Source organism: Photinus pyralis, unplaced genomic scaffold (assembly GCF_008802855.1).
Source record: "Photinus pyralis isolate 1611_PpyrPB1 unplaced genomic scaffold, Ppyr1.3 Ppyr1.4_LG8, whole genome shotgun sequence".
Classification (NCBI taxonomy): domain Eukaryota; kingdom Metazoa; phylum Arthropoda; class Insecta; order Coleoptera; family Lampyridae; genus Photinus; species Photinus pyralis.
Genome location: NW_022170819.1, coordinates 14,653,070 through 14,680,728, shown reverse-complemented (window position 1 = coordinate 14,680,728; position 27,659 = coordinate 14,653,070). Strand labels below are relative to the sequence as shown.

Sequence of the window (27,659 nt, the reverse complement as noted above, 5' to 3'; positions counted from 1 at the left end):
ATACAGCATGAAATTTGGTAATTTGGTGCAGATGCAAAAAATCCTCGTCTTCGACTCGGATTTCTGTTGCCGCCAGCACTCATGCTTCTTGTTAAAATATTATTTAGCAACGTGTTTTTTTTTATTTCTTTCGGAAAAATTAGATGCGTGCGATAATACCACAGTATTATTTGCATGAATTGTACCGCCATATTTAAAAACGGCGGCCATTTTGAATTTTTTTAATAGTCACTTTTAATATAAAAAAATACCCTGACAAGAGCATTCATATCAAATTTCATGGTAGTATCATTATTTGAAAGACACTTATCACTAATAATAGTTATTATGTACCGCCATCTTGGAAAACAGCGTCCATATTACATTTTTTTAGTGGTCAGCGTTTTATATAACACAGTACCTTAACAAGAGCATTCGTACCAAATTTTAAACTTGTATCATCATCTGACAGATACATGCTATTATCTGGCCCACTAACTATTAAAAAAACCTCTTTCTCCAAGATCCCTAAAAAAACCGCCAATCACAGACTTGATAATGCCAGCGTTGATGGCACGCGTCCTCACTTACGCTGAACTAACGCGCACATTGTAACATCTGCATCTCCATTACCTCTTCTAACAGCGATAAGGACACGTACGATAATTAAATTTCGCCCGATAACAAAGGTGCTTATCGCAAACCAGATGTCCTCACATTTTAAGACGCAGTTTCACGTTTTACAGTAAAATACACAAATTTAAATAAAAAATTGACAAAAGCGATGAACTTTAATCAAGAAAATAATGCCCAATTACAAACAATTCTAAAAGGAAAAATAACACTGATGCACAAATTCAAGTAAAATAAACCAATTAAATTAGGTAGCGAGCTTCTTCGTAGATAATCCCCCAGATGTACACTTAATAAATTAATACAGGGTGTTCTGTCATAGCCGCACACAACCACAATCCACATCACATCGCAATCGATAAAGTCAAATGGTCTAATTGGTCGCTGACACACAGGGTACACGAAGCGGATGCCTTTGATTAGCGGACTCTTATCGCATGCGGAGCATTTCTGCAGTAAAAATATTCTTTCAACGTTTTTGCACAGGGTTAAACACCGTTATCCTGGTTTGACTGGGCCCAAATTGATTGAATCTAAATGAGTGGATCCACCAAATACCGGGCGTTTTAATGTTTATTTTGTAAGAAAAATTGGAGCATGTATTTATATAAACACCTGCAGTATGAATAATGATCGCAATTAACGAGAAAGTAATACCATACAATGCGATATATTAGTTCAAAATAAAAAAAATAAACAAAAATATGCAGCTAAGCTGATAGTTCTAGTCTCATTGCCAAACAGCAAAAGTGCAGTGAATTGACCGATCTGTTTCCCACCCATCGTAGCAGTTTGGCGGATTCTGTTCAGGCCATTACATCGGAAACTTGCTCTAGTGGAACGGGCATCGCAGTAAAAATCAAATCCAAAACGTCGTAAATTAAGAATGGTGCCATTGCATTCATAAGCATTGCAAGGGTTATTAAGAGCACTCGCAACTAACGAACTGTTTAGTGCACTCTAGTAACACGCAACCGTCTCGGCAGTACAACATTATTGCTTATGATAGGTAGTAATTAAAGCGAAATGAAGCCGGACCATTTTTAAATTTCGATTTCTATCGAAATTACCGCAATTATCAAAATTATTTTAATAATATGCGTTGGCATCATTTCTCTTATTGAAAAACCACGAAAATAGACAAAAAAATGCCCACCTACTTTTACTTTCATATTAGAGGTCAATTGTTTGAATGAGTCAGGCTCGTGTGTGCGAAACGGGTTTTGTCAAAATTTGAATAATTTCTATTACGTTAATTAACTAACAAAAAAACATCTGGGTATTTGCTGAACAGGCTCATAAATCAAACTTTTCCTGGTGTTCTAAAGTGTAAAAGTTTATGGCCAGTGTTACGCCATTGACCGTCTATCTTCACGATCTGAGTTCGGTCTTGCTGAGGAAATGGATGGACAAGGGTGGTTTTAAAATTTGGAAGATAACATCGACTGGTGAGAAGTGTCATTTTCTTGTACTTTCGTGTGCTGTTTCGACTTCGAGATGCCATCAGAACGTCCTCCTATTGCATCTGGAACTTGTTTGCAATAGTCTAAAAACTGTTGTCAAAAAAGTGGAATTAATTAGCAATTAATAATTCTTCTTTCGAAGTTCTGTTTTGTTATGGTCTGATTCATCTATACAGTGCTACGAGTAAAAAATAAGTTTACTCGTAGATACAGTGTGTTCAAGATAAGGATGTCCTATCATGGGGACCTTCGAAACTATAGAAGATACGACGATGGTCAAATTGGGGAAAAGTTGCGCAATTAAACAGTTATTTAAAGAAAACTAGAAAATTCCGGTTAATTCCGAAGATATGCTAGAAAAACCGAAATTTTCCGATTTCGTTGTTATTTTTTTCTAATGTTATTTGAACAGATACAAAAAAAAACACTTTCCCATTGCTACTTTTTGCGCTCTACAAGAGGTTTCCAATACAACTTTTCGTTTCGGAGAAATCATCATCAACTTTATTTTTTTATATGGCCCATAAAAAAAGTACATACTGTATTGAGTAGTATTTTTTATGGTGCCCCCGCACACAACGCCTTAATCTTGCGAGGATACCTAACTGACAAGTCTCGTGGGAAATGGAAAATTTGCCCGATAGGTATTCTGGAACGATTAGGGCGTGTGCGCGGGTGCCCATCCTGTTGAAACCAACAGAGTTGCCAACTTTTGTTTTTTTTTTGGGTGTAGTACATCGTTGTATCCGTAATAAAAAATGCTACGCCCAACGGTGTATTTAGAACTTAAGAAGTAGCAATGAGAAAGTGTTTTTTTAACGCATTTTTTTAAGAATAAAAAAAAATGTGCTATTGATTGCGTTTTGCCTGTGCGTCCGTCCGTACGACCGGACCCACTTCTACCGTTTTGAACTACTTCTAGGGGTCCTGGAGTCCTGGAATTTTTTGCAATAGGTAGCCCATACCTTGAAGGTGTGTCAGATCACCATCAAATTTCGCTGTCTTAAGAGGGCCCCCACCCCCATGCATCATTTGCTAAGATGCTGTTTTTGAAAGTAAACGTGCATAATTTTTACATACGACAACCAATGAACTAATGAAAGGTCTCATCGAACTAAATTGGTTTGTAAAAACTAAAACTTTCCCGCGCGCCCCTTTTTCGAGATCAGTGGGTGACGGTGCCGGCGGAGGGGGTGGGGGGTTGGATATTAATTCATTCTTTCATGGTATTCCAATTGAAGGTCTCAAGGAAAGGAACCATTTTCTAGCAACTACCGCGCTTCTTTTAGCCCTCTTATCAAGAGAAGAGGGGGGGGGGGGTAGAGAGTGGAATTGGTATCTTCAAAGGTAATTGGAATTTTCTGATTTTCTTTAAAGCAAGGGGGACAATAAATAAATAAATAAATGATAATAACTCTTTAATTTAATAGCCATCCTTATCTTGGACACAGTGTATATCTACACAGGGTGCTAATACTAAGTCGTTACACCCGGACCCGGCAGTTAGAACTCATTAAAACAAACAACGTTTCTTTGTTCTAGTTTCTGATTTAGTGCCGAGGTTTGAAGTGATTAGCGTTCTTTTGTTTTTCGTAAAATCGTCATAACTCCCTTATTGTAATGACTATTGAAAAAACAAAAAATTTCAAACCTATCTTCCAGCTCTCTAAAACATTTGTATTTGCAATTATTGTTTTTTATTTTTTCAAATAACAAAATGGCGATCGATCGAAAATTTCAAAACAAAATTTTTTGATCGCTCCATCGCCCCAAATACGTATGGCAACGTTGTAAAATTTGTATTTATTTTCTAGGGATTGGAAATAGCAGGTGAAAGTAATTGCTTTAATTTGAAGCATCGTTTTAGTCGCCGATAATTAAATCAAGATACTGTAACTAATTTGCCGTTTGTAACCATTCCCGTAGAGATATTTTGCATCATCTGAAACCTGTCTTCGATTGGAAGTGGAGGGAATTTCAATTTTGCGTAATTTCAGCGTCAAGCTCGCTCGCTTACACGTAGCGATTACTGGACTACAGGCCATTTGAGTGAGCATAAATACCGGTAGCTAATCAGATGTGTTACAGCACCGCGTCTGATTAGATTGGGTCTAGTACCAAATGAAGCGTACTTAATTGAAATGAGTTTAGGAAGTAGTCCCAGAAGCCGAGAAATGAAAGAAGTTTTATTTTTGAACACGAGTGCGATGGTTGGAAAATCCGAGTTCCATTTCCTGGTAAATTACAGGTAGTCAATTTAACTGCTCGGAGATTAACACGAATCAATCAAATCAACTTTTTCTGGTCGCCTCACCCTAATTTTCTCGCGGTACAAGACGAAATAGTTATTTGTATAACTAGAGAAGAAAGTGGAGTTTTAAACTCGAGTTCAAAGTTTGACACATGAGCGTAGCGAGTGTGTCAATTGAACTTGAACAATCAAAATTGAAAAATTATCGTATGCAATAATGAAATTTGACGCATAGCAATCTAGATACAGGTGTTTTAATGTTAAGTGTCATTATTAATATTAACGCAGCAATTGTTTTTTTACTTTCTTCACTAGAGAGGAAAATCACGTTTTCTTCACCCTTTTTAGAGACGAAAGTACTTGTTTCTAAAGTAGTTTGATGCTCATTTTTCTCTCAGCTGGACGCGAATTGCCCCGCGGCTTAATCTGAATTTCCCAGACTAACTTACAGATGGTCGATTTAACTTTTCGGACCGCTCAACCTTAACGCTCTCACGGTACAACGCGCACTCTCTCGCGGCTTAATCTGAATTGCCTCACGGTTATCTCCCAACAACCCATTCCCCATTAGTTTACTTGTTTAATTGACATCCATGTCGTGAGGTAACACGTTTTCCATCAATAATACTAATTTTTTCGTCCAATTAGAATGCTTGACACCCGTAATGTTGTAACGAGGCTTCAGTATACAGAGAATTTTATAGCGTAGTAAAAATGCATAACCTTAATATCGATACGTAACGATAAGCTTCTATTTCAGAAGTAAATAAAGTAAATTAATATGTATACTGCTTTACGTGTGTATATTCGGGATGAGCTAAATGAAGCTGATCCCTGTAATTAAAATAGTAGCAGGGAGAGCGAGTTAAATACGTCTATCGTAATCGAATGTTGAATAATAAAAAGCTTGCAGAGTAGATATTTATACAATCCATCGATACTACTTGGGTACATACAAATATGAGTGAAAATTGTGGGATTCGTTAAGCGACCGTTCGAAACTGTGCTGGTCGTTTTCTCTGATTTTGAAGCTAAACCGTCCAACGCCTGGATCACGAAAATAGAAATTAAGCCAAGAACGAACTATCATCCCCAACAAGCCACCGTTGTGCTGCGGGCGAAGGTTTTTCGCAGCATTTTCGAGAAGAAAACAAGAAAGTTGAAAATATCCACGGAACATCGGTTGGGATTCTGTAGCCGGTCCGTGCGAAGTGCAGCTGGGGGACAATTTAATTTATATTAACGTATTGCTATTCGCTTTGTTATTATTATACATGGTGTTTATGAACATTACAATTAATTTTCTTTTAGTATCGACCAATACAAATAACATTGAATATCACCGATCAATGCGAAGTGTGTTTTACCGAATGAATTCCTCTTCATTATTGACTATACAAGATCGTTTCGCGTCAAACCCCCATTAGTTAACTAATATGGATTCTATTGCAGCTAAGATATCTTAAAGCAAATAAAGATCGTTTCAATTCTACCTGATCTCGTCCTGTCACTCAACTTCCCGGCGCCTTAAATATTCACACGTATTTATACAGTCAGGGCCGTATTCGGGAAACACTCGCCCACATACAAAATTTAAATTAGACTTAAAATAGACTCCTGCTACAATCCAAAGCACGTATCTTGATATGCCAAATAAAAAAAATCCAACAAAACCAAGAAAGTAAAGAGATTTTGAAAACCATTGAAAATAGGTATAAGGCAGTATCAATGAAAGTTAAAGTATAACGAAGCGCCCGTTTTCGTATATGATTTCAACCGCCTTTAATGAACACCGGGTACATGAAGGAATTTACGAAAACTGTAGCTTCCGGACCAATTTAATTATGTTGTGTATGTATCTAATTGTTCCGCTTTCTAATTGTTCCCGTAGTGGTATTTTAATTGTTCTTGCAGCCTCCGAAAGCTCTCGTCCTTTGGAAGGCGAAGGAAAATTAATATTTTATGATTTCATTTCCCTGATCCGAAAATTCCAAGTTAACAATGGGCAATACTGAACTACCGAATTTGGGAAATTCAGCCCGGACACTTGAGTGAGCATAAATATCGGTAGCTAATGAGACTTCGCCTGATTAGGTTGTGTTTTGTATCATTGGAAGCGCGCTAATTTATCAAGATATTTGAGATTGGTCTCAGATTATTATGATAACGGGGGACAAAGAAGTTTTGATTTTTGAAAGTTATCATCCGAGTACGCCGCCCGGCTGGAAAATCCGAGGTCCCCTTTCCGCGACTTGCCATTTTTGCGTCTGTAAGTACCATACTGCTCTTTTCCGTAAATGTATTGCCTCCGTACCGTATTTAGATTTTTTCCGTATCAATTTTCGTATTTTCACCGTGTACCCTTTACATTTGAGTTTCCGCGCACCATTTAATTTTCGTAAGTACGCGTTTGATTTTTTCTCAGGGTTTGTTTTCCTTTGTTTTCAGTTGCCGATTTGCGCGGACTACCGAAGTTCGTCGCAAAAGATCATTAAAGAAGTTAAAGTATGGCACAAAAGTATATAGGGTGTTGCATTAAAAAAGAACTGTGAATATAAAGTATGTTTAAAACGCAGGTAGTGCGTCCAAAATTTTTGTAAGAAAACTCAACCACTTCATAACAACTGATTATTACAATCTTATAGAAAGAATTTGCAAATTTTCAGAGAAGATAAACAAAATTGTTTCTTCTTGCATGACCTGACATTCAGTTGAGTGTATGACGAGTGACTAATTCATATGGCAGCTTCGAAGAAATCGCCTCTTACCAGAAAAATCGCAGAAAAATCCGATTTTACGGTAAAAAAATTTGTATCACTTAGCGCGTTTGCGGTTTGAGTTGCATGCGACATTGGCTTCTGTCGCGGCGTATAATTAAAATCTCCACCGTAGGTAATTGAGGCGATAAATAAAACCAAGTGGATCATGATCGTAAAACTCCTGCATTACTAATTCAATATAATTACTTGTAATTATTGTATTCACAGGGAATTAGAGTGAAAAATAATTTATAACGCCCCCACTAATAGCCAACAAAAGAAATGCTTTTTTTTTCTTATCATCTCGGTAGGTATGGCGCGTTTTTACGGTGATAACTTTCATGGATTTCCCCCGCTATAAGACGATCGCATCTTATAAAGAAGTGCGTATGAGATTGACGGTAACTTTTCTTGTACCGTGTGTTACCAAGAACGGTGTTTATGTTCCCCAGTTTGTATATCAAGTTGTTGACTTCTTCGAGAAGGTGTTAAGTGCTTCTGGTGCAAGGCCGGGCAAGGTCGCTTCGTTCGATATATTTTTAGATCTACGATCGGATCCTAATAATAGACGGTTAGTACTTTTTTTTATTTTCGTTTAATATTCATCGGGTTTTTTTATCGGAAGAAGGGCGTTAGGCTAATTACTGGGCAGCGTAGCTATCTGGCGTAATCGCCCCGAAAATTGCCGCTTTAAATTATTTTAAACGTCTACTTATAACTGCTTAAATCAAATTACATGTAATTTATCTAAATTTTCCTTTTACGTTTACAGAAAATGTAGGTTAAAATACTTTTCTACTTTTGCTTTTTATTCCGTTAGGAATCTTAATTTACGGTCTTTGTTAATTTATCGAAAAGGGCGGTGGTGTTCGCGAAACAAAGTGTTTCGGTAGTGATTCGCAAGAAACGAAATCGATAGCTGTAAATCCCAAAATTGGCCTCGAAAACCCATAAACGTACGCAAATTGACCTTATTTTACCAAAAAACTCTACGTGCAGTGGAAGTTTGATGGTTTTATAAGAAGTGCATCCTCATTTCTTCTTGGATTACTTTCATTCTTTTTATTTTAATCTCCTAGCTCATTCACATATTCAGAATTGCGTATTAACATCTTATGGAAATTGAACAAATTTGCATTTTGTTTATAAATACGACGGTCCACAAACCATCCGAGTGATTTTCCCATGAGGTTCTCGCGCAGTTTTTCAATAATTCCGCGGATTTCTTCTGAGTTTTTTTGCGAATTTCTCCCAATTGCGAAACTATGTAAATTACAAGTCGATTAACGGTAATCGGTGCTTCTAGTTTATGAAAATGAAAAAAGAGGTGAAACGATACGAATTCCATTGAAAGTATTCGGACACCATCTGCATTTGCAGGTCATTTCTGTGTTACTGAAAATAGGGGATTCCGTCGGTTTTGTCTGCTCTGATTATGGAAATTTAATTTAGAGTCGGATCTTTCTAAGTTTTTTGTTTCTTGCCTCTCAATTATCGTCAGGGCTGAGTTGATATCAATCTACTTCCAGGAGTTTAAAAATTTCCTTCCAAGCTTTAAGATCATATTTGGCAAAATTGCGAAAAAGTCCCTGCATATTTTCTTTTTGAATTTAAACGAATGGTACCTCTACCTATGTAATTTATTTATCTCATTAGCATGAGCTACTACAAGCCCGTTACTAGATTTTGATCCCAAAAGATTGTTTCTACAGCTTCAAGAAAAAGCGAAAACAGCCCACAATACGAAATGCATTGTAATCTTCTTAAATGATTTTTAAAGCACGCGTGTCTTTTCTAAAGCAAAGGAATTTTGTCGCATGATATACAAATTTTCCATTTCAATTTCCGTGAAATTCTTTTTAAAAAATTCTAAATTTTGTAAATAGGGCAATTTTCCAAAATTAGAAAAATTTTAAAATTTATTCTACTCACATTCTTAAATTCCTAAATTTTCTTTATTTTTAAACAAAGAACTTAAAAATTTTAAAGAATTCAGAATTTTTTAATTAGATCAATTCTTAAAGTTCCGCGTTCTGCTAATATTTCGACATTTATTTCACCTCAATCAACTAAATTGTCTTAAAATATTCCAACATGTCCGATTATAGTATTCAACTACATGTAAACGAATTCAAGTTATAAAATATTCCTTAGAACTCTTTTTATAAAATTCTGAATTTTTATGAATAAATTCATTCTTAAAGATTCGAGTGCTTATTGCAACACTTAAAAATTTTCTTAAAATTCGAGAAGTTTTAAAGTTTTCTTAAAATGTTTTATTATTCAATTCTATCAATTTCAATTCAAACCACGAACCTCTTTCCCATAACACAAATTCTTCTGTTCCACTTGAAGGTGTGAAATTGTATATGACCTTCGTTGCAAAATTTTTTTAATTTTGTAATTAAATCAAATAAAATTTTACTTCAAACACACAATTTTGCTCCTGAAATTTAATTTAAAAAGTTCTGAATCAATCCTTGTGCCTTTCTCCAAATTCTAAAATTTGTTAAACCCTTATTCCAAAATGTAGGATTATGAACTTAAAACTGAAGAAATGCGCTTTTTGATCGCTTTACAACAGACATGCCAAACACGCGACCCTCCGTTCCTACAACTTGCGGCCCATCACGATTTTTGAAAATTATAACATTTAATTGTACCGTGTGTCCTATTTTGGTTGAGACTGCAGTGTATCTCAGCTGTTTTTAAAAATGGAGACTTGCGGTTTTGTGAAACGTATAATACCACAAGCAGAACCAATCTAGCTACGTTTGTTTCTGAGATACAGAGTGAAAACGAAAAGTTTCTGAGGTTTGACCCAAAGTTGGTATTTAGTAATGCAACACCCTGTATATCTTAGCGTCAATTTCTTTTCCTGATTACATTGATGTATCACAACCTATTTTTTTTCATTTTATCGATGGAACAATAAAAACCTCATTTTTTACTTCTTTAAATAATAGGCCATGGATTCATGGAGATTTTGTTTTGTTTATATTGTATCCATTGTAACTAAAACAGTCGATGCCAACCAACAAAAATGGCTGACGGTACACGTCATTTCAAAATTTTGAAAAATGGTAAAAAAAATATAAGACGAAATTTCCACACTTACTGCGATTGGTTTTAAAACCAGTACTTTAACTTTAATTTCTAAAGTAATTATAACCTATTTAATATCATTGTAAAGAGATTTTCAAGCTCTTTAAGAATATTGCAGTAAAAAATAACCGTTCGATTAAAAAAAATTATTTTGTTTTCTGATGCTCTTTTGTTTTTATATCACTTTTTTTTAATATGTACTTTTATCAGAATTTGAAAGGTGAATATTTTTGTTTTTTACACTTTTTATAATAAAATATAAAATATAAAATAAATAATAAAAGAAATAAAATCAATCACACTGTATACCTATAATGGTTACCCTTGTTTCGAACAAGTCTAAGTATATTGAGTTTTATAATTCTTTCGTTTATCGCCTCCCATGAGAGACCCCCTTTTTTGCTCTCGTTTCTTTGGGAATCCTACTAACGAAAGGACCGAATTTTCAAAACCCCGTTCTTTCTTTGTGATTTCTGTGGCGCAATTAAAATGAAAGAAGATGGTGATTTTAAAGAACGTTCGAGAAGGGACTTAATATGACTACCTGGCATGATTGTAAGGAGTCGAATATCCACCTTTAAATATCAGATAGTAGCTTTGTTTCGTATTGAATGCACCACCCTGTATAAATATTGCTGTTTTTTGGTTTCGCGCAAGAGTAAGTTCATTTATGTGTGTTTTTCATTTGCATTTCGTAATATAGAAAGACACTCGCGCAAATTTAAGACAGAGACATCCTGTGCTCATTTTAAGATGAAACCAGAAGACACGGGATTGGCTTTTAACCGGATGTATCTAACGTACGCCAACTTTAATTATGTTTTAGTAATACGAAGGATCGTAAAGAGGGTTATAATAATATGAAGAATGGCTAGTTTGGACGATTTAGTCGTTAAAAGCAGTACTTTCAATCCGCAATTAGTTAATTAGTTTCCACTTCATCAAAAATGTTATTACGTAAATGGCTATTATAATTAAATTATGTAGTAAAGGGCGGTTTGCTAGAAGGCCTGGACTAAGAAAAGCATCAACTTTGAAGCTATTTAAAACAAGTGCACTATATACACTCATTTAAGATTTATTGCTCATATTTGCTGGGAACGTTTCATTTAATTATCTGTCACCAATATATGTGATGTGCAAAACAATCCAGCAGTTCCATTTTATTTTATTTGTTTTAAAGTGAGGGGGAGAGGTCGCGTCCAGGGCTCTTCTAAATTCGTTCAATTATTTACTGATCTGTTGACATAGAGACGTACAATTCCCTAGGTCAAGGTCAGCGCTTTTTGGTAATTGCAGATCCTTCATGAGATATGGACCGATTGCTCCTTTTTCATAGCTTAACACGCCATTTTGTTAACTGTCTCATATTATTTATAACTTCAACACAAAAGCTGCGCTTTCCACAACGAACGTTTGCTTACCCGCACCTTTATACTGGAGATACTCGACAGCTAATTATTTATTTTTTAAGTCAGTTTGTTCTTCCAGCCATTCGCTCGGCCGAGGTGTGCGCTTTCACAGTCGCTACACATCTCCCCCTTTTGTTTTTGTGTTTCGCTATTTATATTGCCGTGTAGAAAACCCGAAACGGGCCCAACATACATTTTGCGGCAGCGTCTCTTAAACCAATAGCAGACCCGCATTTTTTGTTTATTCTGCATTTTTGTCTCTGCCAAAATGAATCCACCAATGAATAAAGAATACCAGGAAGGAGATTATCAACAATATACGTGCGACCGCGATGGCTTTTGCAAATGGCGGACAGTAGTTTCCTGTTCCAGTGGCGTACCTACCTTACAGTTGTAGAAGGATACAATTATAAAGAATTTTACACGAAAACAATCTAAACCCCCATGTGTCTACTCCGCCTATGACTTTTGTTTAACTAACCTCAAACTACATTCCGATAAAAAATTTGTAAATTTACATGTACTATATAAAAATAATTTTGTATCACTTACACATGAAATGTAATTCCCAAAGTGTTATTTTTTTCTGTTTTGGAGCAACCACAAGCACAACAACTAACCATTCTTTTTATGTCACTGCAACAGCCACAACAAAAATGACTCATAAGTGGCTTTTGCAAATGGCCGACTTCCGTCGCACTCTCTCTCGTATACAACTTGATGAATGCTCCTTCCTGGTATTCTTTATTCATTGGAAACCACCGAAGCAATAAGATTCGCCGCTGTGCTTTAGCTAGTAACGCACGCGCTTACTATCCTTACGAAGCGGTAGATATGCAAATGTACCCATATATAAAATGCGACAAAAAATAATTAAGCTGCAAGCCTCCTTGAAGAATTGCAATTGGATTTTTTTTTCGATAAGGAAAACTCTCAGACGCCATTTTTTTCGCCGCCCTCTAAATAGAGGAGCACCATGTTGGACCAAGACACTTTTACAAAATCAGAAAGAGAATTCCATATTGCTACCTGTTATGGTTCCTGGGGAAAACATTACACATGAATAGCCAATCTTTGGATCCGTTATGGACATTTGGTTTATTTGGAAAAATGTTTCTTCTGGCGCGCTCTAGCACAGCACCTTTTTAAAGCACTCAATCGCCATACCCTGCACGCATTCTACTTATAACATACGTTTGTACAGAGTGTCTCATCAGGGAGTTAATTTCTCAGAGAACGAATAAGTAAAATTTGTTAGTTATCAGGGTATCAGTTACCCATTTCTCAAAAAGCCGCTCTTAGTCCAGGATATCAATATGCATTTTTAACGGGTGGTCGCTTTTAAACTTTAAAAGAAGAATTTTTTTCTTTTCGAATTCATATTTTGGTCAATATAGAGAAATTTACACATGTACCGCTTTATAGCGAACATAACGGAAATTACGTGTGTGAGAATTTTAGTATTTCACATAATTGCGATATTTTTTCGCAGCTAATTGCTCGAGCAGTTACTTATTATCGTAAGAGCGCTAATTTTTTGGTGGAAAAGGTTTAAGCAAGTCGCAGTAGAGGGTTATCCCTTTTTTTTTAATTTTTCAGTAGAAATTTCCAAACAAAAACGTTGCTGCTATTTATTTTTGTCAATTGTCTAATTAAGAACGCACCATGAATAAACGTTTTGTGAATGAATTATGACAAAGGGCGAGTTATCTGCAGGCTCAATTTTAAATTAACGTTTGGAAATTACCCTGGTAGCAAAGTCACTCATTTTACGCGAGAGAACATTTTCGGATTGGAGACGCGCACATCACTTAGAAACGGAATTAAATATACTGAATTTAAAAAACCCGCTCTGATAAACAGAGATTTTTTTTCTTTCGCATCGGTAACGGTAAGGGGCAGTTCAAACCTGTTTTATGAAGGTTGTGCAAAACATTTGTGCGCGCTTTGTGAGATAAATAATATTCTGTACACAACGTCATTCGGCAGGAAATTTAAAAACAATTGATAATAATAATATGATTTATTGCCCAACAGAATAAAATTCCAATTATAGGACAATTGATGATGCATTCACTCAGACCATAAAGCTGATTGGGCAAAATTCAATACCTTCAGAGCGGAACCTTAGCGTTTTATTCCAGTGCATAATTAAAAAAATTAATCGTTGTATTGGGATTTTTGCCAGTGCCTTAGACATTCAATTTTTTTGCCATGTCATCTACATTATATGCCCTTATACACCGTATCCAAGAGAAGGATGTCTATCATGGGGATCTTGGAAACCATAGAAGATACGAAGATGGTGAAATTAGGGAAAAGTTACGCAATTAAAATAGAAAATTTCTATTACTTCCGAAGATTTGCCGAAATTTGCCGATTTCGTTCCTATTTTCTGTATTTTCTGATGTCATTGAGACAGATACAAAAAAATCGAAAAATACTTGCTCATTGCCACTTTTTGAGAGAGAGAGACGCGGTTGAGAGATTTTCAGTACAGCGTGTCATTTCGGAGAAAACCTCAACAACTTTTTTTTATTTGACCCGTAAAAAGTACACACTGTAAACTGAGTAGCATTTTAGTGCGAATACAACGATGTACTATGGCACACAAAGAAAACAAAAGTTGGAAACTGATATGGTTTCAACCGTATTGTGCGCGTGCTTTCTTAAACATTTCCATATTATAGTTCTGGCAAAAATTATATGAATACAGAATACTATCAAAAGCAATCTTCTAAAATTTTATGACTGATCAAAACGAATCAATTGTCTATCTTTGTGTCGGTCTCGTTACATTTACAAGGGTTAGAAAGCCTCGTTGTAAAAAAATAATTTTCTTCTCTACGGAACTGGTAAGTGTTACTGTAACAATTAATTTTTTGTAATGAAATAATTAATATCACGGCTAACTCAGTAATGAATAACCTTTCACTGACCCTTACGTTGCGGAAGAATGGTTCTTTATTTACACTTATTACTCTGGTTTGACCACTCCCAAATAGGAAGAGGAACTCATATAAATCGACTTTTTTGAGTGTATGTTGAAAATAATTTCCAGTTTTGTATACATTTTTGTGATTTAAAAGACTGATGTACTTCATGTAATTAACACAAAAGAAAAGTTAACCCAGTCTCGTAATCACGTCCAAGTCTAAATAATTGCCTAGATTTTTTTACTATTCGTGATTAATCAAACACCTGGTCCAAAATTGTAACCAAAAAAACAAATTTACACGCCTGGATTCTAAATAAAACCCACACAAAAATGGTATTATTGAATTTAAAATCCAATTTCACAGTTAATGAGAAAGACTTTAAAAATATCTTTGGTTCCGCATAATTACCCTTGCAACTTAGGATTTTGACAGTCAACAGAAGCACGAATTAGTTGTCTTTAACCTTTTTACCGGTTGTCGTTTTATTTATAATGCTCTTAGCACCTCGTATAATCAAATTAGGGGCACAACTTTCAATAATAAACTGATTTTTAACGTAACTAGCCACCTTAAATATAGCGCAACCAAAAGTTTTGCACCTGGGGCCCAAACACTTTCAGGGTAACAATTTATTTAAGCGCGTGAATAATAATCCAACTATGCACAGAAACGAAAAAAACGAATAACGACAAATCTTTTCGTATATCTCGATTATACGACCTCGTCTTGAAGCTTTTCGTTGAAAAACAATTGTTACGCGATCTAACATTGTCGAGTTCGAGTTTCGCTTCAAACGTATGGCGAAGAATCATTGTCTCCTACCCAATTTTCACTGGTGGACTGGAGAATTATAACCATCTAAAATTATAACTAATTGGCGTTTCTTCTGATAGGTATGACGATGACCTAATCCAAAAAACTTGTAAGCTATCATCATTTCAATAAATCCCATTGATACATGATGAGAGAACAAATTATCTCTCTCCATCTTTATAAAAAAAGGTCGTTCCCTCGTTACAAGTCGAAGGATTATATTTCCCTTCCTATTTAGATTTTTTTGATAGACAATCTTAGTCTGTCGTTGATATTGATAGAGGCTGCATAACAGTTTGTTGCTATCATAGTAATTTAGACGAAACGCCTACGCATAAATTCCGAAATCTGGCTTATGGGAAAGAGTATGGCCTGGATCTATTTCATTATTAAATATTTAATCAAGATAAAATGCAAATAGTACAGAACTAGGTAGATGCTTTTTACCTAACAGGACAAATAAATCGTTCGAGGCGGTAATTAAGAAACCGTGTATTTAAAGTTGGTAGCCGAAGAAAATTGGTCACACTTTATGGAAATTTTCGTTTGTAGGTTCTTCGATCGCAAACGCTGAAAGTTCAAAAGCATTTTAAGAGTACGGAAGTGCAGAGAGAGGCCGAGTAATTACTCTCGGTAAACTCGGTAGTAACATGATCGTGGAAGTAATTAAAATTACATATCGCGCCGCTTCTCATTTTTTCCCATTACCGCCTACATTTCAACTTCTTGCATCTAAAAGCCCATGCTCGTTACGAGTGATTTATGGGGCTATATTTAATCACGCGAACACTAGCGTTTAAAGGTAATTTGTTTATAAAAAAAAGAAGGAAGAGGTAACGTGCTGAAATCTCGACTGTAATTTATACAGATTGCTTACATTTAATTCCATTAAATTTTTTCCAGTTAATTAAGTGTGTGCAAAGAATAAGTTTCGTGTCGCCATGTTAAAATAATTACAAATTTTTTTCCGTACCTGAACCCAGACGCTGCTACAGGAAATGGATAATTTCGGTTTCTCACAATTTTAACAGTAAAAAATCGCATTTTATTATTTCCTTGCTAAATGCCCTAATTGATACTTCCAGAATGTTTTTCTAATTACAACCAGTGTATTGGTCACGGATGCTGGGCATTTTTCATGCATTATTTTAGTTAAAATTAGTTTCTCTTGACTTTGCAATTTGAAATTATTCGACCCTAGCTTTTCATCTGGTTCTTCGCAAGCCGTAGTGTTGATAGATTTATGATTCTTTTTCTTGAGCTGAGGCACGTCGCGAAAAAGTAAAAAGTCTTTTTCCTAAGAGACCTCGAAAAAAAGAGCATGCCGGCTCTGTTAGTGTATTAACTGATCAGCTTAGAAATTAATGTAATGAGCATTTATTTACGTTAAATTTTTTACAATTTTTCGCGTTAAATTATGTCCAAGTTTAAAAAGAGTCAAGGTTTCAAGAACAATCCGCCAAAGAACTCGTGTTAAGTTCATGTTTTTATTTTGTGGATTGTAATAGCAGCGAGCTTTCGCAATCTTCTCACACGCTCGTCAATGAACTATTTGTTCTAAATTGTATTTATCTGGCTTTGGTTTTGAATTACACGCTAGAAATCGGTCGTGTTAAGTTACTTCTGCAACTTTGCAAATTAAGCACAGCTGGGTAAGAATGAGAATTCGAATTTCAGTATACAGCCGTGAAAGCCCGGTGAACCAATAAAAATTAATAAAATACCGTCGCCATTGTTATTCCATCATTGAGTAGGCGATAAAAAAGTACTAAGTAGTTGAGAGAGGGGATTATTTTGCACGAAATTAATAGATTCGAAGATTGGCATTGGGACAGTTAAGGTCCAAATAGATTAGGGTCCGTGTAGCCGAGATTATAAAAATGTTTTAAGTAAATTTAAGGAGACCTCGTGGTCCATTTGGTAAGAGTTTTTTTTCAAATCTGCAAATTAGCACATTTGTTTTGTGTTTGTCTGGCTTTGGTTTTGAATTACACGCTAGAAATCAGTCGTGTTAAGTTACTTCTGCAACTTGGTAAAAATGAGCTGACACACGCAGAAGGCGTTAAAAAAGTACTAAGTACCTATCTAGTTAAGAGAGGGGATTATTTTCACGAAATTAATAGATTCAAAGATTGGCGTTAAGAGAGTTAAGGTCCAAATAGATTTGCGTCCGTGTAGCCGTGCTTAGAAAACTGTTTTGGGTAAACTCGTGGTTCAGTTGGAAAATTTGTCTAACAATCTGCATTAGTTTCCCAAGTGGAAAAACAAGTACGGAGGGAAAAAAGCGTCTTACGTAAACGTAAAAAGTCCAAGTGTCACCATTAGAGTGATTAAAAAGCGAATTGTCGTTCCGTTCAGTACTCAGCGTAAATCAAGCGTATAAGTTGCAATGGCCAGTTAGCTAAAGATTGAGAGTTCACAAAAAATTTAAATTTGTATTTACGTATTCCACTGTGGGAGTGCGAAGAAAGTTCATTCAATCCAAGGCCCTCGTTTTGGAATAAGCATGTTCGTAAACGAATTTCTTGGAAAACTTTAACTCGTATTTATTTTATTTCTTTATGATTTTCATCATATTATATCATATACGGTCATTTGGTATTTTGGTCTTCTTATTTTACCGAGCAGTAAACAAGAAAACCCATTTATAACAAAACTTGTCAGATCAAAGAAAAGGAGATCTTTCACATAAGAGTTTATTAGAGAACCAAAAGCAGGGCCGGATCTACATATTTTTCGCCTATGGTCCCCTCGAAATCGGCGCCTCCTCCCCCTCCCCTCCCAATCCAAGCATTTTATACCCCAACCATAATGTATTTCTAGAAATATGCAATACTTTTTACTCTTAATACGATTTTCTTTCTCCCAATTTGCTCAGATTGATTTCAGTAGTAGTAAAAACATGTTTTATATCAATTATGAGGTTTATAAAGTGTTATTGAAAAAAAACATAATATCTATAGTTTGAATTACAAATAACTGTATAATTTTTAGAGAAATATCCTCCTTTTTTTAAATAATAAAAGACATCAATTTCAAATAACGTATTTCAAGTTTATTTTACAGTTTAAACAATGAAATCTAATATATAAACATCTAAAATCCACTGAATCGTATGTTAGAGAATCTAACGGTTAGCCGCTCATGTACATAATTAAAATTGATAAAAATGGCTACAAGGCACCTTCATTAAGCGTTTTCAACAAAAAATTTGCGGGAGAAGCCCTAAATATTTCACAATTTTAATACAAAATTCGCATAATTCCGTCGAAATGTGAGGTTATATGTTACATATCATATTGCATTATTACTTTTAAGTTGGTAAGAGTGTGTCTAACATTCCAACTTTAATTTCTTAAGAGATTATGTTATTTTTCCACGATAGTACCGTAGTTGGCCCCATGCCAAATCCGGCCCTGATCATAAGTAATCTAGTAATGATACAGTTTTCTTGCTGTAATTTTCAATTTAATAAAAACAAAGGAAATTGCCGAAAAAAATTATTTGCAGCGTAGGACCGATGCAATTCCTACCGCCAATTCTGTCTAATTTGAATTTAGTGCCAGTCAGTTACAAGATGGAGCGTTTTAAATGCCTTTCTATAGTTTACTTCTGTTTAAACGTTTTTGAATCTTTTGAGATAGTAAAAATTGTGCAAAGACTCATTTCGAGGATTTTTATTACTGACATCTATGATTAGGTTGCCAGAATATTATACAGAGATCTGTAAGAAATTCTCAATAATTCTTCAATAATTATACAGGGTTGTGATTTAATAACGGATGCGTGTTCCGAAATACGCTCAGACCCGTCGATTTTGTTTTTGATTTGCGCTTATTTTAACACAAAATGTACAGGGTTCCCCAAAAAGGCGTGGCAGAAAAAATATTTTTTTCCTTTGTGCATTAGATGTCGCTGCAAAAAATTCAAAGCGCTACACAATTCGAATTCCTTATTATTGTATACCTAAATACATTGTATTAAACATGGTATATGAACTGTTAAACATTGTTATACCTAAATACAGTGACTCTAGAGAGTATACTCTAAGATAAGTCACTGTATACCTGATACCTAATTGTGTTATCATATATACAGGTAATACCATGACTAGTCGTAGTATTGTCGAATGTTTTTGAGGTGCTGTCACGAATGCTAGTTACGCAAGCGCTCGTGGTATTAAAAAGTGTAACTAGCATGAGTGGAGCAGCACCTCAAATATAATCTACAAATACTTCGACTACGAATGGTATTCGAAGGACTATTCAATGTATCAAAAGAAAAATTAAGCGTAATTACCCACGCGAATGTATATTTATACGTAATAAGGGACGAAATTAACATGTGTAAATGTACAGGGTGTTCATTTGAAAATTTCCTATCATGGATTTATCGATAACCACTGAGGAAAAGACGCCGAGACACGTCAAAAGATTTGTCAAGGGTGACAACTTTTTAACCAAAAACTACTTCACCTTTTTCACACTCTGCCCTCAGGGCCATTCCGTTAAAAATTTTAAATGACAAGTGATATCGAGTAATAGTTTGTTTGAAAGGTCTTTCGGAGTGCTTTATTTGGACGTTTGATTTTTTTAAATCGGTCGATTCGTTTTCGAGAAAATTAAAAAAAATCTTTAATTAATCGAGCTATCTTAATTTGTTCAGATATCAAACAACCACAAACGAAAATATCACTTATTTGTCGCTATGGGAAAGAAAGACTTTAATTTGCTGTCAATTTTCTTTCTATGGGGCCATTTGAAATCTATTATGTTTACTCCCCAACCTGAAAGTTTGGATGAACTTCGTCAACGCATCATCGAAGGCTGCCATGATATCCCACATGTTTTTTGAAAATGTCCGTCACGAATTTGAACATCGCCTATATCATTGTTGGGTCAATAGCGGGCAACATTTTGAACACTTACTGAAATAAAACGTGATATTTTCGTTTGTTTTTGTTTTCTATCAGAACAAATTAAGATAGCTCTATTAAATAAAGACTTTTCTAATTTTCTCGAAAACGAATCAACCGATTTAAAAAAATCAAACGTCAAAATAAAAAACTTCGAAAGGCATTTCAAACAAGCTATTACTAGAAATATATAAAAATGCCCTGCGATAAATTACAGGTGGTCAATTTAACTGCGCTGGGGGACCAACGCGAAATCGAATAACGGTAATGTACAAGTGGTTTACTTGACTTCGCTCACGGTTCAACTTCCAACTGCATTACTTTTTTTTAATTGAGCCTAACCATATCCACCAATAAACCACTTCTATTTATCCAATCAGATCTCTTGACAGTCATAAGTCGACTCAGCGTGGAGTATTTTTTTACTGAATCCGCAAACCCCCCGATACACAGAAGCCAACGGCGACTGCAAAATAAACAAAATCTTTCCTGTAATCTGAACTAATCACGCCATATCCAACGACTCGCCGGCGTCGCGAGCTTTCAAACGCATTTACAAAGTCGGAACCGTATTTAAGGGCCATTCGCCCGTGTAAAATAACCAAAAAATGCGATACTGTATCATTTAAAATTGTCACAATCGAGAAGTAGCAAACATACAACAACAAAATAACAAATAAACCACAAACAGTAAGCAGTAGCAAAAAAGAATGACTTTTGGAGTGATGTAAAGGTAATTTCGACATATTTAAATTGGCAAAAAATTGATATACCTACCTCTGTAGGTGTTTCCAAAAGACAACAACAATTAAAAAGTGAAATGCTTGATTTTTTTATAATTAATTCATAACCAGATCATCTAAATTTTGTGGGTAGGGAACTTTAAAATGTGTCGCTCAATCTCGTCAGCGTCAGACAAAATGAGAATCCCAATTATTCAGTCGTGCGGCTCAAATTGCATTAGACGGACCTTGAACTGTCCCATTTTTAATTAAAATGTTGCATTTTGTTATGGTAGCTAATGATTAATTTGCCGCCGATTGAATGGCAGATTTTTTGTATATTATTTTACATTAACTAAATGGTTTTTTTTGTGTATTAATGTTAACAAAAAAACGACAATGCGAAATCAATGGAAAGTTCAAGGAAAGCATTTTACGAAGCACGCCAACATTTTAATTAAACTCGGTACTTACAATAAAAAATATCGACAGACGATGACATGCGAATACCTTGTTTTTTTCCACGACTTTGATCGTTAGCTTTTGTTACCCAAACCTGATTATTTAATATACATTATCCATTAGATTTTATTAATATTGGCAACGTGAATACAATGCATATTACTATCAGAGTAAAATGTCTAGTCCGCTCACTGGGTGGGGCGATTATAATGAAATTTGGGCTACTTATCAACTAATAACTTGTTCTTATAGTACAAAAATTTGAAAATTTTTACAAACTGCGTTACTAAAAAAATAATTCACACTAATTAGAGAAAATTACGAGAACAACAAAATAAGGCAGTCGATAAATAACAAAATAATCACACCTACTTATAATTTATTATTAAAACAAAAAACCCCTTTAAAAAATGTAAAAACCAATACATGGTCCTCCCCTTCTCGCTTGTGGATGAGATAGCACTCTAACAATTTATTGTTTTTGTTTGTTATATTTATCTGGAGCATCAGCGTATTTTAGAAGCTTTGTTTGATTCTTTTAAAAAAGTGCCCCATCTTCAGTTGATTGTTCCACCTTCTCTTGATCAGATCATTTCCCGTCCTCCACGTAGTCTTACAGGGTTCCATACTTTCAAGGGTAACACTACTACTCTTTCTGCCTCTTATAGAATCTAATCTTTCATCGGCACCGTAACGCATTTCCTTCAAAAATCCTGTAAGAATTCATTTTGTCCATCTAATGGAGGTGGAATATTACAGGGAGTCCTTCAAGTACCCCTTTCTCTGTTTAAAGGACACAGTCCTGATTTGGATAATATAGCGTTCTCACCGTCCACCATTTTATTTACCTAGAGACTTTTTTAACAGACCGGGAAAGTATTTTTTATCAAACGATTATCCGCGCTCCACAAGACTGGACGAAGGACGGATAATGTAATTTCAATTAAAGAAAATCACTGGACAAATAATCCGCCGCTCGGATAACCTGCGCACGAATAATCGGGATTCTACTGTATACAGTGTGTTTGAGATCACCCCATTCCATAAATTCTATAAGGATTCTATGAATTCCAAAATAATTCCATGAATTCCAAAAGAGTTTAATGAATTCCGTGAGAATGCCATGAATTGTAAAAGGTTGTACATTAAAATTCCACAGTGGTTTGCCCCTCGGTAATCAACAAAACCATCGGACGCAATGTGTAACCTTGCACTACACGATTTTCCTCCTAGATCCGCTCCCGATGATCTCGTCTCACAATATGTTAGTTTTGGGAACCCTCAGCACTTTTTTTATCAGATAATAAGCGCATAACCGGCTTTGTAGCTCAGTGGTAGTGCGTTGGGCTACAAAACCGGAGGTCGGGTGTTCGAACCTGGGTGAGGTAGGAATTTTTTATCTGTGGCAGAGATGGGAATTTCCTTATATCAGTTTCGAGCATTCTGCCGGCTATTCCGAATTTTCTGCAGTTTTCTTAATTCGTAAGGTAAATACCGAAGCAGTAGAGAACAACTTAAGACCTTCTGCAGAGGCACCTCTAAAAAAGTATTATGCGGGTCACTCTGTAATTGGGTGTAAATCTGTTGAGGGCCTAGAACAGAGTAACTTTTTTGCAAATGCCCAATAATAGGTAAATACTTCTACTATCTCGTTCCCTCACAAGTCACATTATATTAGTTTCTGGAGCTCTTACTCTTCTGTTAACTCTCTTATGCCTGCCATTTTTTCGCTACAACTTTTGCGTAAATCCCCAAAAATATATTGAATTTATTTGATAGAAATCGGTTCCATTTTAATACCTACACTTAAACTGAACGAGACACTCCGGTAGTAGTCAGTTCTTGTAGTTCGCAAATCTTTTAATAATTGCAATTCCTGTCGCGATTTTTTGGGCAATGTCTACATACCTACTATGAATAAATGATGGACGTCCTGATGGTGTTATTACTATTTAATTTAACCAAAATATGTATTTAAAGTACCATTATTTCGAAAGAATGCGACTATTATGAACAAAAATGATTCCCATTACCAAAATTATATGTCAATTCTCCATTTTGTGGTGTCGTGCAATTTGAGTTCCTCAAAATAATCATCTTGATCTTCCTTGATGCGCCTTATTTAGTGTAAGAGATATTACAAAAAAAAAGCTACACGCATGTGAATATTTCCACCGCATAATGCATTGTTTTGGTAAACAATAATCTCATAGTCGCTTTTTATGCAGAAGTAACAGTATTAAACATCAATCTACCTTAATAGCAACAAAATTTGTTGCAGGTGTATTGCGTGCTTTTTTCACAATAGCATGTATAGCCGAGATGTTTAAAACCCATAAAATGAATTTTATTGCCCATGCATGCGCACTAATTGTTACCTTTTATGCATTTCACACGATTACAAAGTAAAGGCAGAATCTAATGAAGTAATTAATAAATCGAGTGTTCCACGAATTCTACACTAATAACTGTTTATATAAATTAGCCGATCCTCCGCGCGTTATAATTTATCCTTTGATGTCCTAATGGATCGGACGAAAATTGTAGCGATGCATTAATTACGCTATGTGATTGAGTATAATCATCATTTGCCTACGAAGAACGCCCATTGCTTAAGGTTAATAAAAGATTTTGAAATCTTCATTTACTAACGCATCGTCTTGCGGTCGGATGTTTGAGGTATACCTGCGATTTGTCCTCGAGGGAAGGCAGGAGATTTAATTTCGTGAGATCTTAATCTCCTTTCTATTACAGGTTTAAGGTGTTCATCTTCACACCTTTGGATAAACGAACCGTGGGCATTGGTTCTTCTTCTTTACTTCCTTGTTTTTATCGCATTTTGGGTCTTTGTGGTTTTATTTGCAACTCTTGTTTTAATCAGGAAACACCGCAAACGGTGTATAAGTCCATTTATAAAAAGCAAAGTTTTGTTTTGTTGTTTGTTCAATAAGAATAAGTAATTATTTTCATTTTTCGTGACGACGCGACGGTTGGCAGCCATGTTCCTGAGGTTAAGTTTGTTGAAAGATTAATGTTAGAACCTTAATAAAACGTCTTGAGCTTCAAAAATAGAAAAATTAAAAAAGTTCATAAATGTCATTCGATATTCATCATACATTTTTTATTAACCATCTACACACTTTATAATTTATAAAATATTTTATGATCGTACTTCAACACCTCCCCTCGATTAAAAATATTTATAAATTCAAAATAAAGAATACTACATCAAAACTTACTTTTAAGTTTAAAAATAGGAAATACACAGTTTTAAATAGAAAATACAAATTACCTCCCCTTATTTCATATTTAAAAAAATCTTGATTCTTAGGGTAGACCTATAGTCTTAGCAAACATTTCTGTTTTGGGCCCCGACAGGGACTTCGTGAAGGGGTCAGCAAGGTTTTCTGATGAAAGTATATATTCTACTTTGATCATTCTGTTACTAATACACCGAGGGGTAATTCGCAACTCATAATTTGTACAGAGATTACCACTTTTGCCTTGATTCCCTCAGATTTCCTGTAAATTTCCTATGATTACCTTGGGAGTTCCTGTGATTACTTCGGGATTTCCCATGATTACTTTGGGATTACCCCGATTTCCTCTGATTTCCTCTGATTACCTCCCAAAATTTCTCTAAGATATATTTGTAAAAAGTTGTTGAACCTACAGGTTAATGATATATAAACTTTAATTAATATAAACGGAACATGACGTATTTAAACTGATAAGAAAATTATAATAAAAATATTAACAGAAAATAATGAGCTTTGTTTCTAAGTAACTTAGGTAACGTTTCTTTGGTAAAATTCTCAATATCTTCCAAATCTATATCAGTTATTTGAGCAATTACTTTCCAATCGATAACCATTTACGAATAAAAGTTTCTTCAGCTGGATAGGGATTTCAACCCCAATGGATTCTTCTACATTTTAAGAAAAATTCATCTGTAGGAAAGAGTTCCTCAGTGGGGTCATCCATGATGCAGACCACCTGTGAAGAGAAGATGTGTCACTTATTGAAAACGCGCGTGAATCTCAGTTTAAAACTTTTGCAAACGCTTTCGTTTACAAATTTGTTATGCGATCCTTATGACAAAATCGAGGATAAACAGTTTTTTATGCAGTTTTCATGTACCCCGGGTCCAGATCCAGAGGGCCATAAAAATGTTTTGATGAACTAATATAATATTTCTACAGAAGTGTAGAATATTAATTACACGGTGTTTTTTTTAAGATCATACGACAATGTAAAGGCGTTGAGTTATTTAAAATGGGGCACAAGGAAATTTCGAGGGAAATTTACATTGCATCAGTTATTGTTTCGGTAATAGCTTACTCGCAAATCATTTGCCACAGTACTGTAGAAATTGTTTCTAAATGAAGAATTTTATTCAAATCAGATATAAACGCATAAGATTACAATCGGTGCTCGAAATGGTTCCACCGGCAATCAAACAATACCCGATACTCGGCACTGAAAAGCTCGCATACCACCGGGCTACCGTGTCCACTCTTGTCCGCTGTCCGTAATCACGAAATACTAATTAATTGTCGATTTGCCATTTACCAAAGTCGGTTTTTTTGGTACAAAAACGGGTTTCTCCAACTTTTCGCTAATTAATTTCACAGTTTGGCTCCATACACACTCGCTAGGATTTTTATTAGAATTATAATTTGATACGTGCAGAATGGAGATGCTTATCCGCTCCCGTATATTTCTTTAGCATTAAATTGCATAGGTTCTCCAATGGGGACGGTACCGCCCCAGTGGACGCTGAAGCATTTCAGGGGGCGTTGATTATCTACGTACAGAGGTTATTTTTTGCTCCTTAAGGGGGCGATGCTTCAGAAAATGTTGAAAATCTATGCATTAAATCGATCTAACGGTAGTTTTTGTTGCAGATAATGGCTTTATACATGCGATTATTCAGTACATCTTTATTCATCCTCTTCCACGTAGCGGCAGCCCCACAGAATACAAAAAACGAAATTGAAAACACGAGGCAGCAAAGATCCTTCCCTTTCTACGACTACTACCAACCCGAAGGATTAGATTACAACTACGAAATTGAGCAAGAGGATTTCGTACCCGAAGAGCTAGAAGAAAACGAGTTGAGCAGCAGGACCCTTCCATCTCGTAAACGTTACAACGCCCGTCCGCAATTTAACTCCCCAATTTATTACATCCGAATGCCTCCCCAACCTTACATGTTTGTGCCGAACCTCGGATACGTATCGCAACCGCCCGCTCATCCCCTCAACCAGTTCCTTAACGTCCCGGTAAGCTTCCTCGCGAACGGGAAACCCTCGTCGATTTATCAGTGGAGCGGCGCTTTCGACCACTTCTCGGCACCGCCGCCGACCACGCCGAAACCGAAGCCGGCTAAGCCGGACTCGAACGTCCACCGACTACCGGGACAGTACAACTTCAACGGCAAACCCGAGGACATCTACGTCTTGCAAGACTCGTATAATTCGCTTTATAACGACGCCTTACAAAATTTCTACCCTTGAACATTGCTAACGTAGTTAGATTTAACGGTTGTGAAAGATCCATTTTTAACCATAAGGTGCGCAACTTATTTATTTACGCTCAAACTTGTTCTCGCCGACTTAGGTAACAGTGTGTCGTATGTCCCCCCCAAAAACCATAGGCTTTGTACTATCGATGAACAATCGTAATTTCACTCTTCTGCTTTTTAATTTAGTTAGCGCTCATCTACTTAACATAGTTATAAACGTGAATAAGTGTGAGTGATTGATTAAACATGTAAATACTAGAAGTGTGCACATTGCAAATGAGACAAAATGAAACCAAAAACGTTACAAGAATTGTGATTATTTAATTTAATTACTTCTAATCACATTAATTGGATGAAATTCGTATAGATATATTATTTACTCTAGCTAGTTATATTTATGTAGAGATTTATGTGTAAATTATTTTGTATTTATTGTAGTTGTAGCTATAGTAGCTTCTATTAAATAAATCAGTTTTTTTACGTACCTTTAATTTTTGTAACATGTAAGAACCGGCGCTTACAATGCGTGCAGTTAGCACTGTAATGGAAGCACTAAGGAATGTTACGTTCCTGTCGGTAGTGCTTGATGTGCACAAAAAAACCCGCAAAATTCAGAAACCACGGTTTCTTATTAACGAAGCACCCAACTTAAAATGCTTTCTAGATACCGGTGTTCAGC

The 27,659-nt window shown here is 35.5% G+C and overlaps 1 protein-coding gene across 1 annotated transcript; it reads left to right on the top strand.

Annotated features, from left to right (window-relative positions):
* Positions 1 to 7,482: 7,482 nt before the first annotated feature.
* On the top strand, positions 7,483 to 27,379 carry LOC116177697. Its single transcript, XM_031496749.1, has 2 exons — positions 7,483 to 7,656; positions 26,361 to 27,379. Exon 2 carries the CDS (start codon positions 26,364 to 26,366, stop codon positions 26,970 to 26,972), a length of 609 nt encoding a protein of 202 aa, XP_031352609.1. The 5' UTR covers positions 7,483 to 7,656; positions 26,361 to 26,363; the 3' UTR covers positions 26,973 to 27,379.
* Positions 27,380 to 27,659: the final 280 nt, after the last annotated feature.

What these genes read in the sequence shown, in the direction of transcription:
- LOC116177697 (XM_031496749.1), top strand. Translation starts at nt 26,364, where the DNA reads ATGGCTTTATACATGCGATTATTCAGTACATCTTTATTCATCCTCTTC.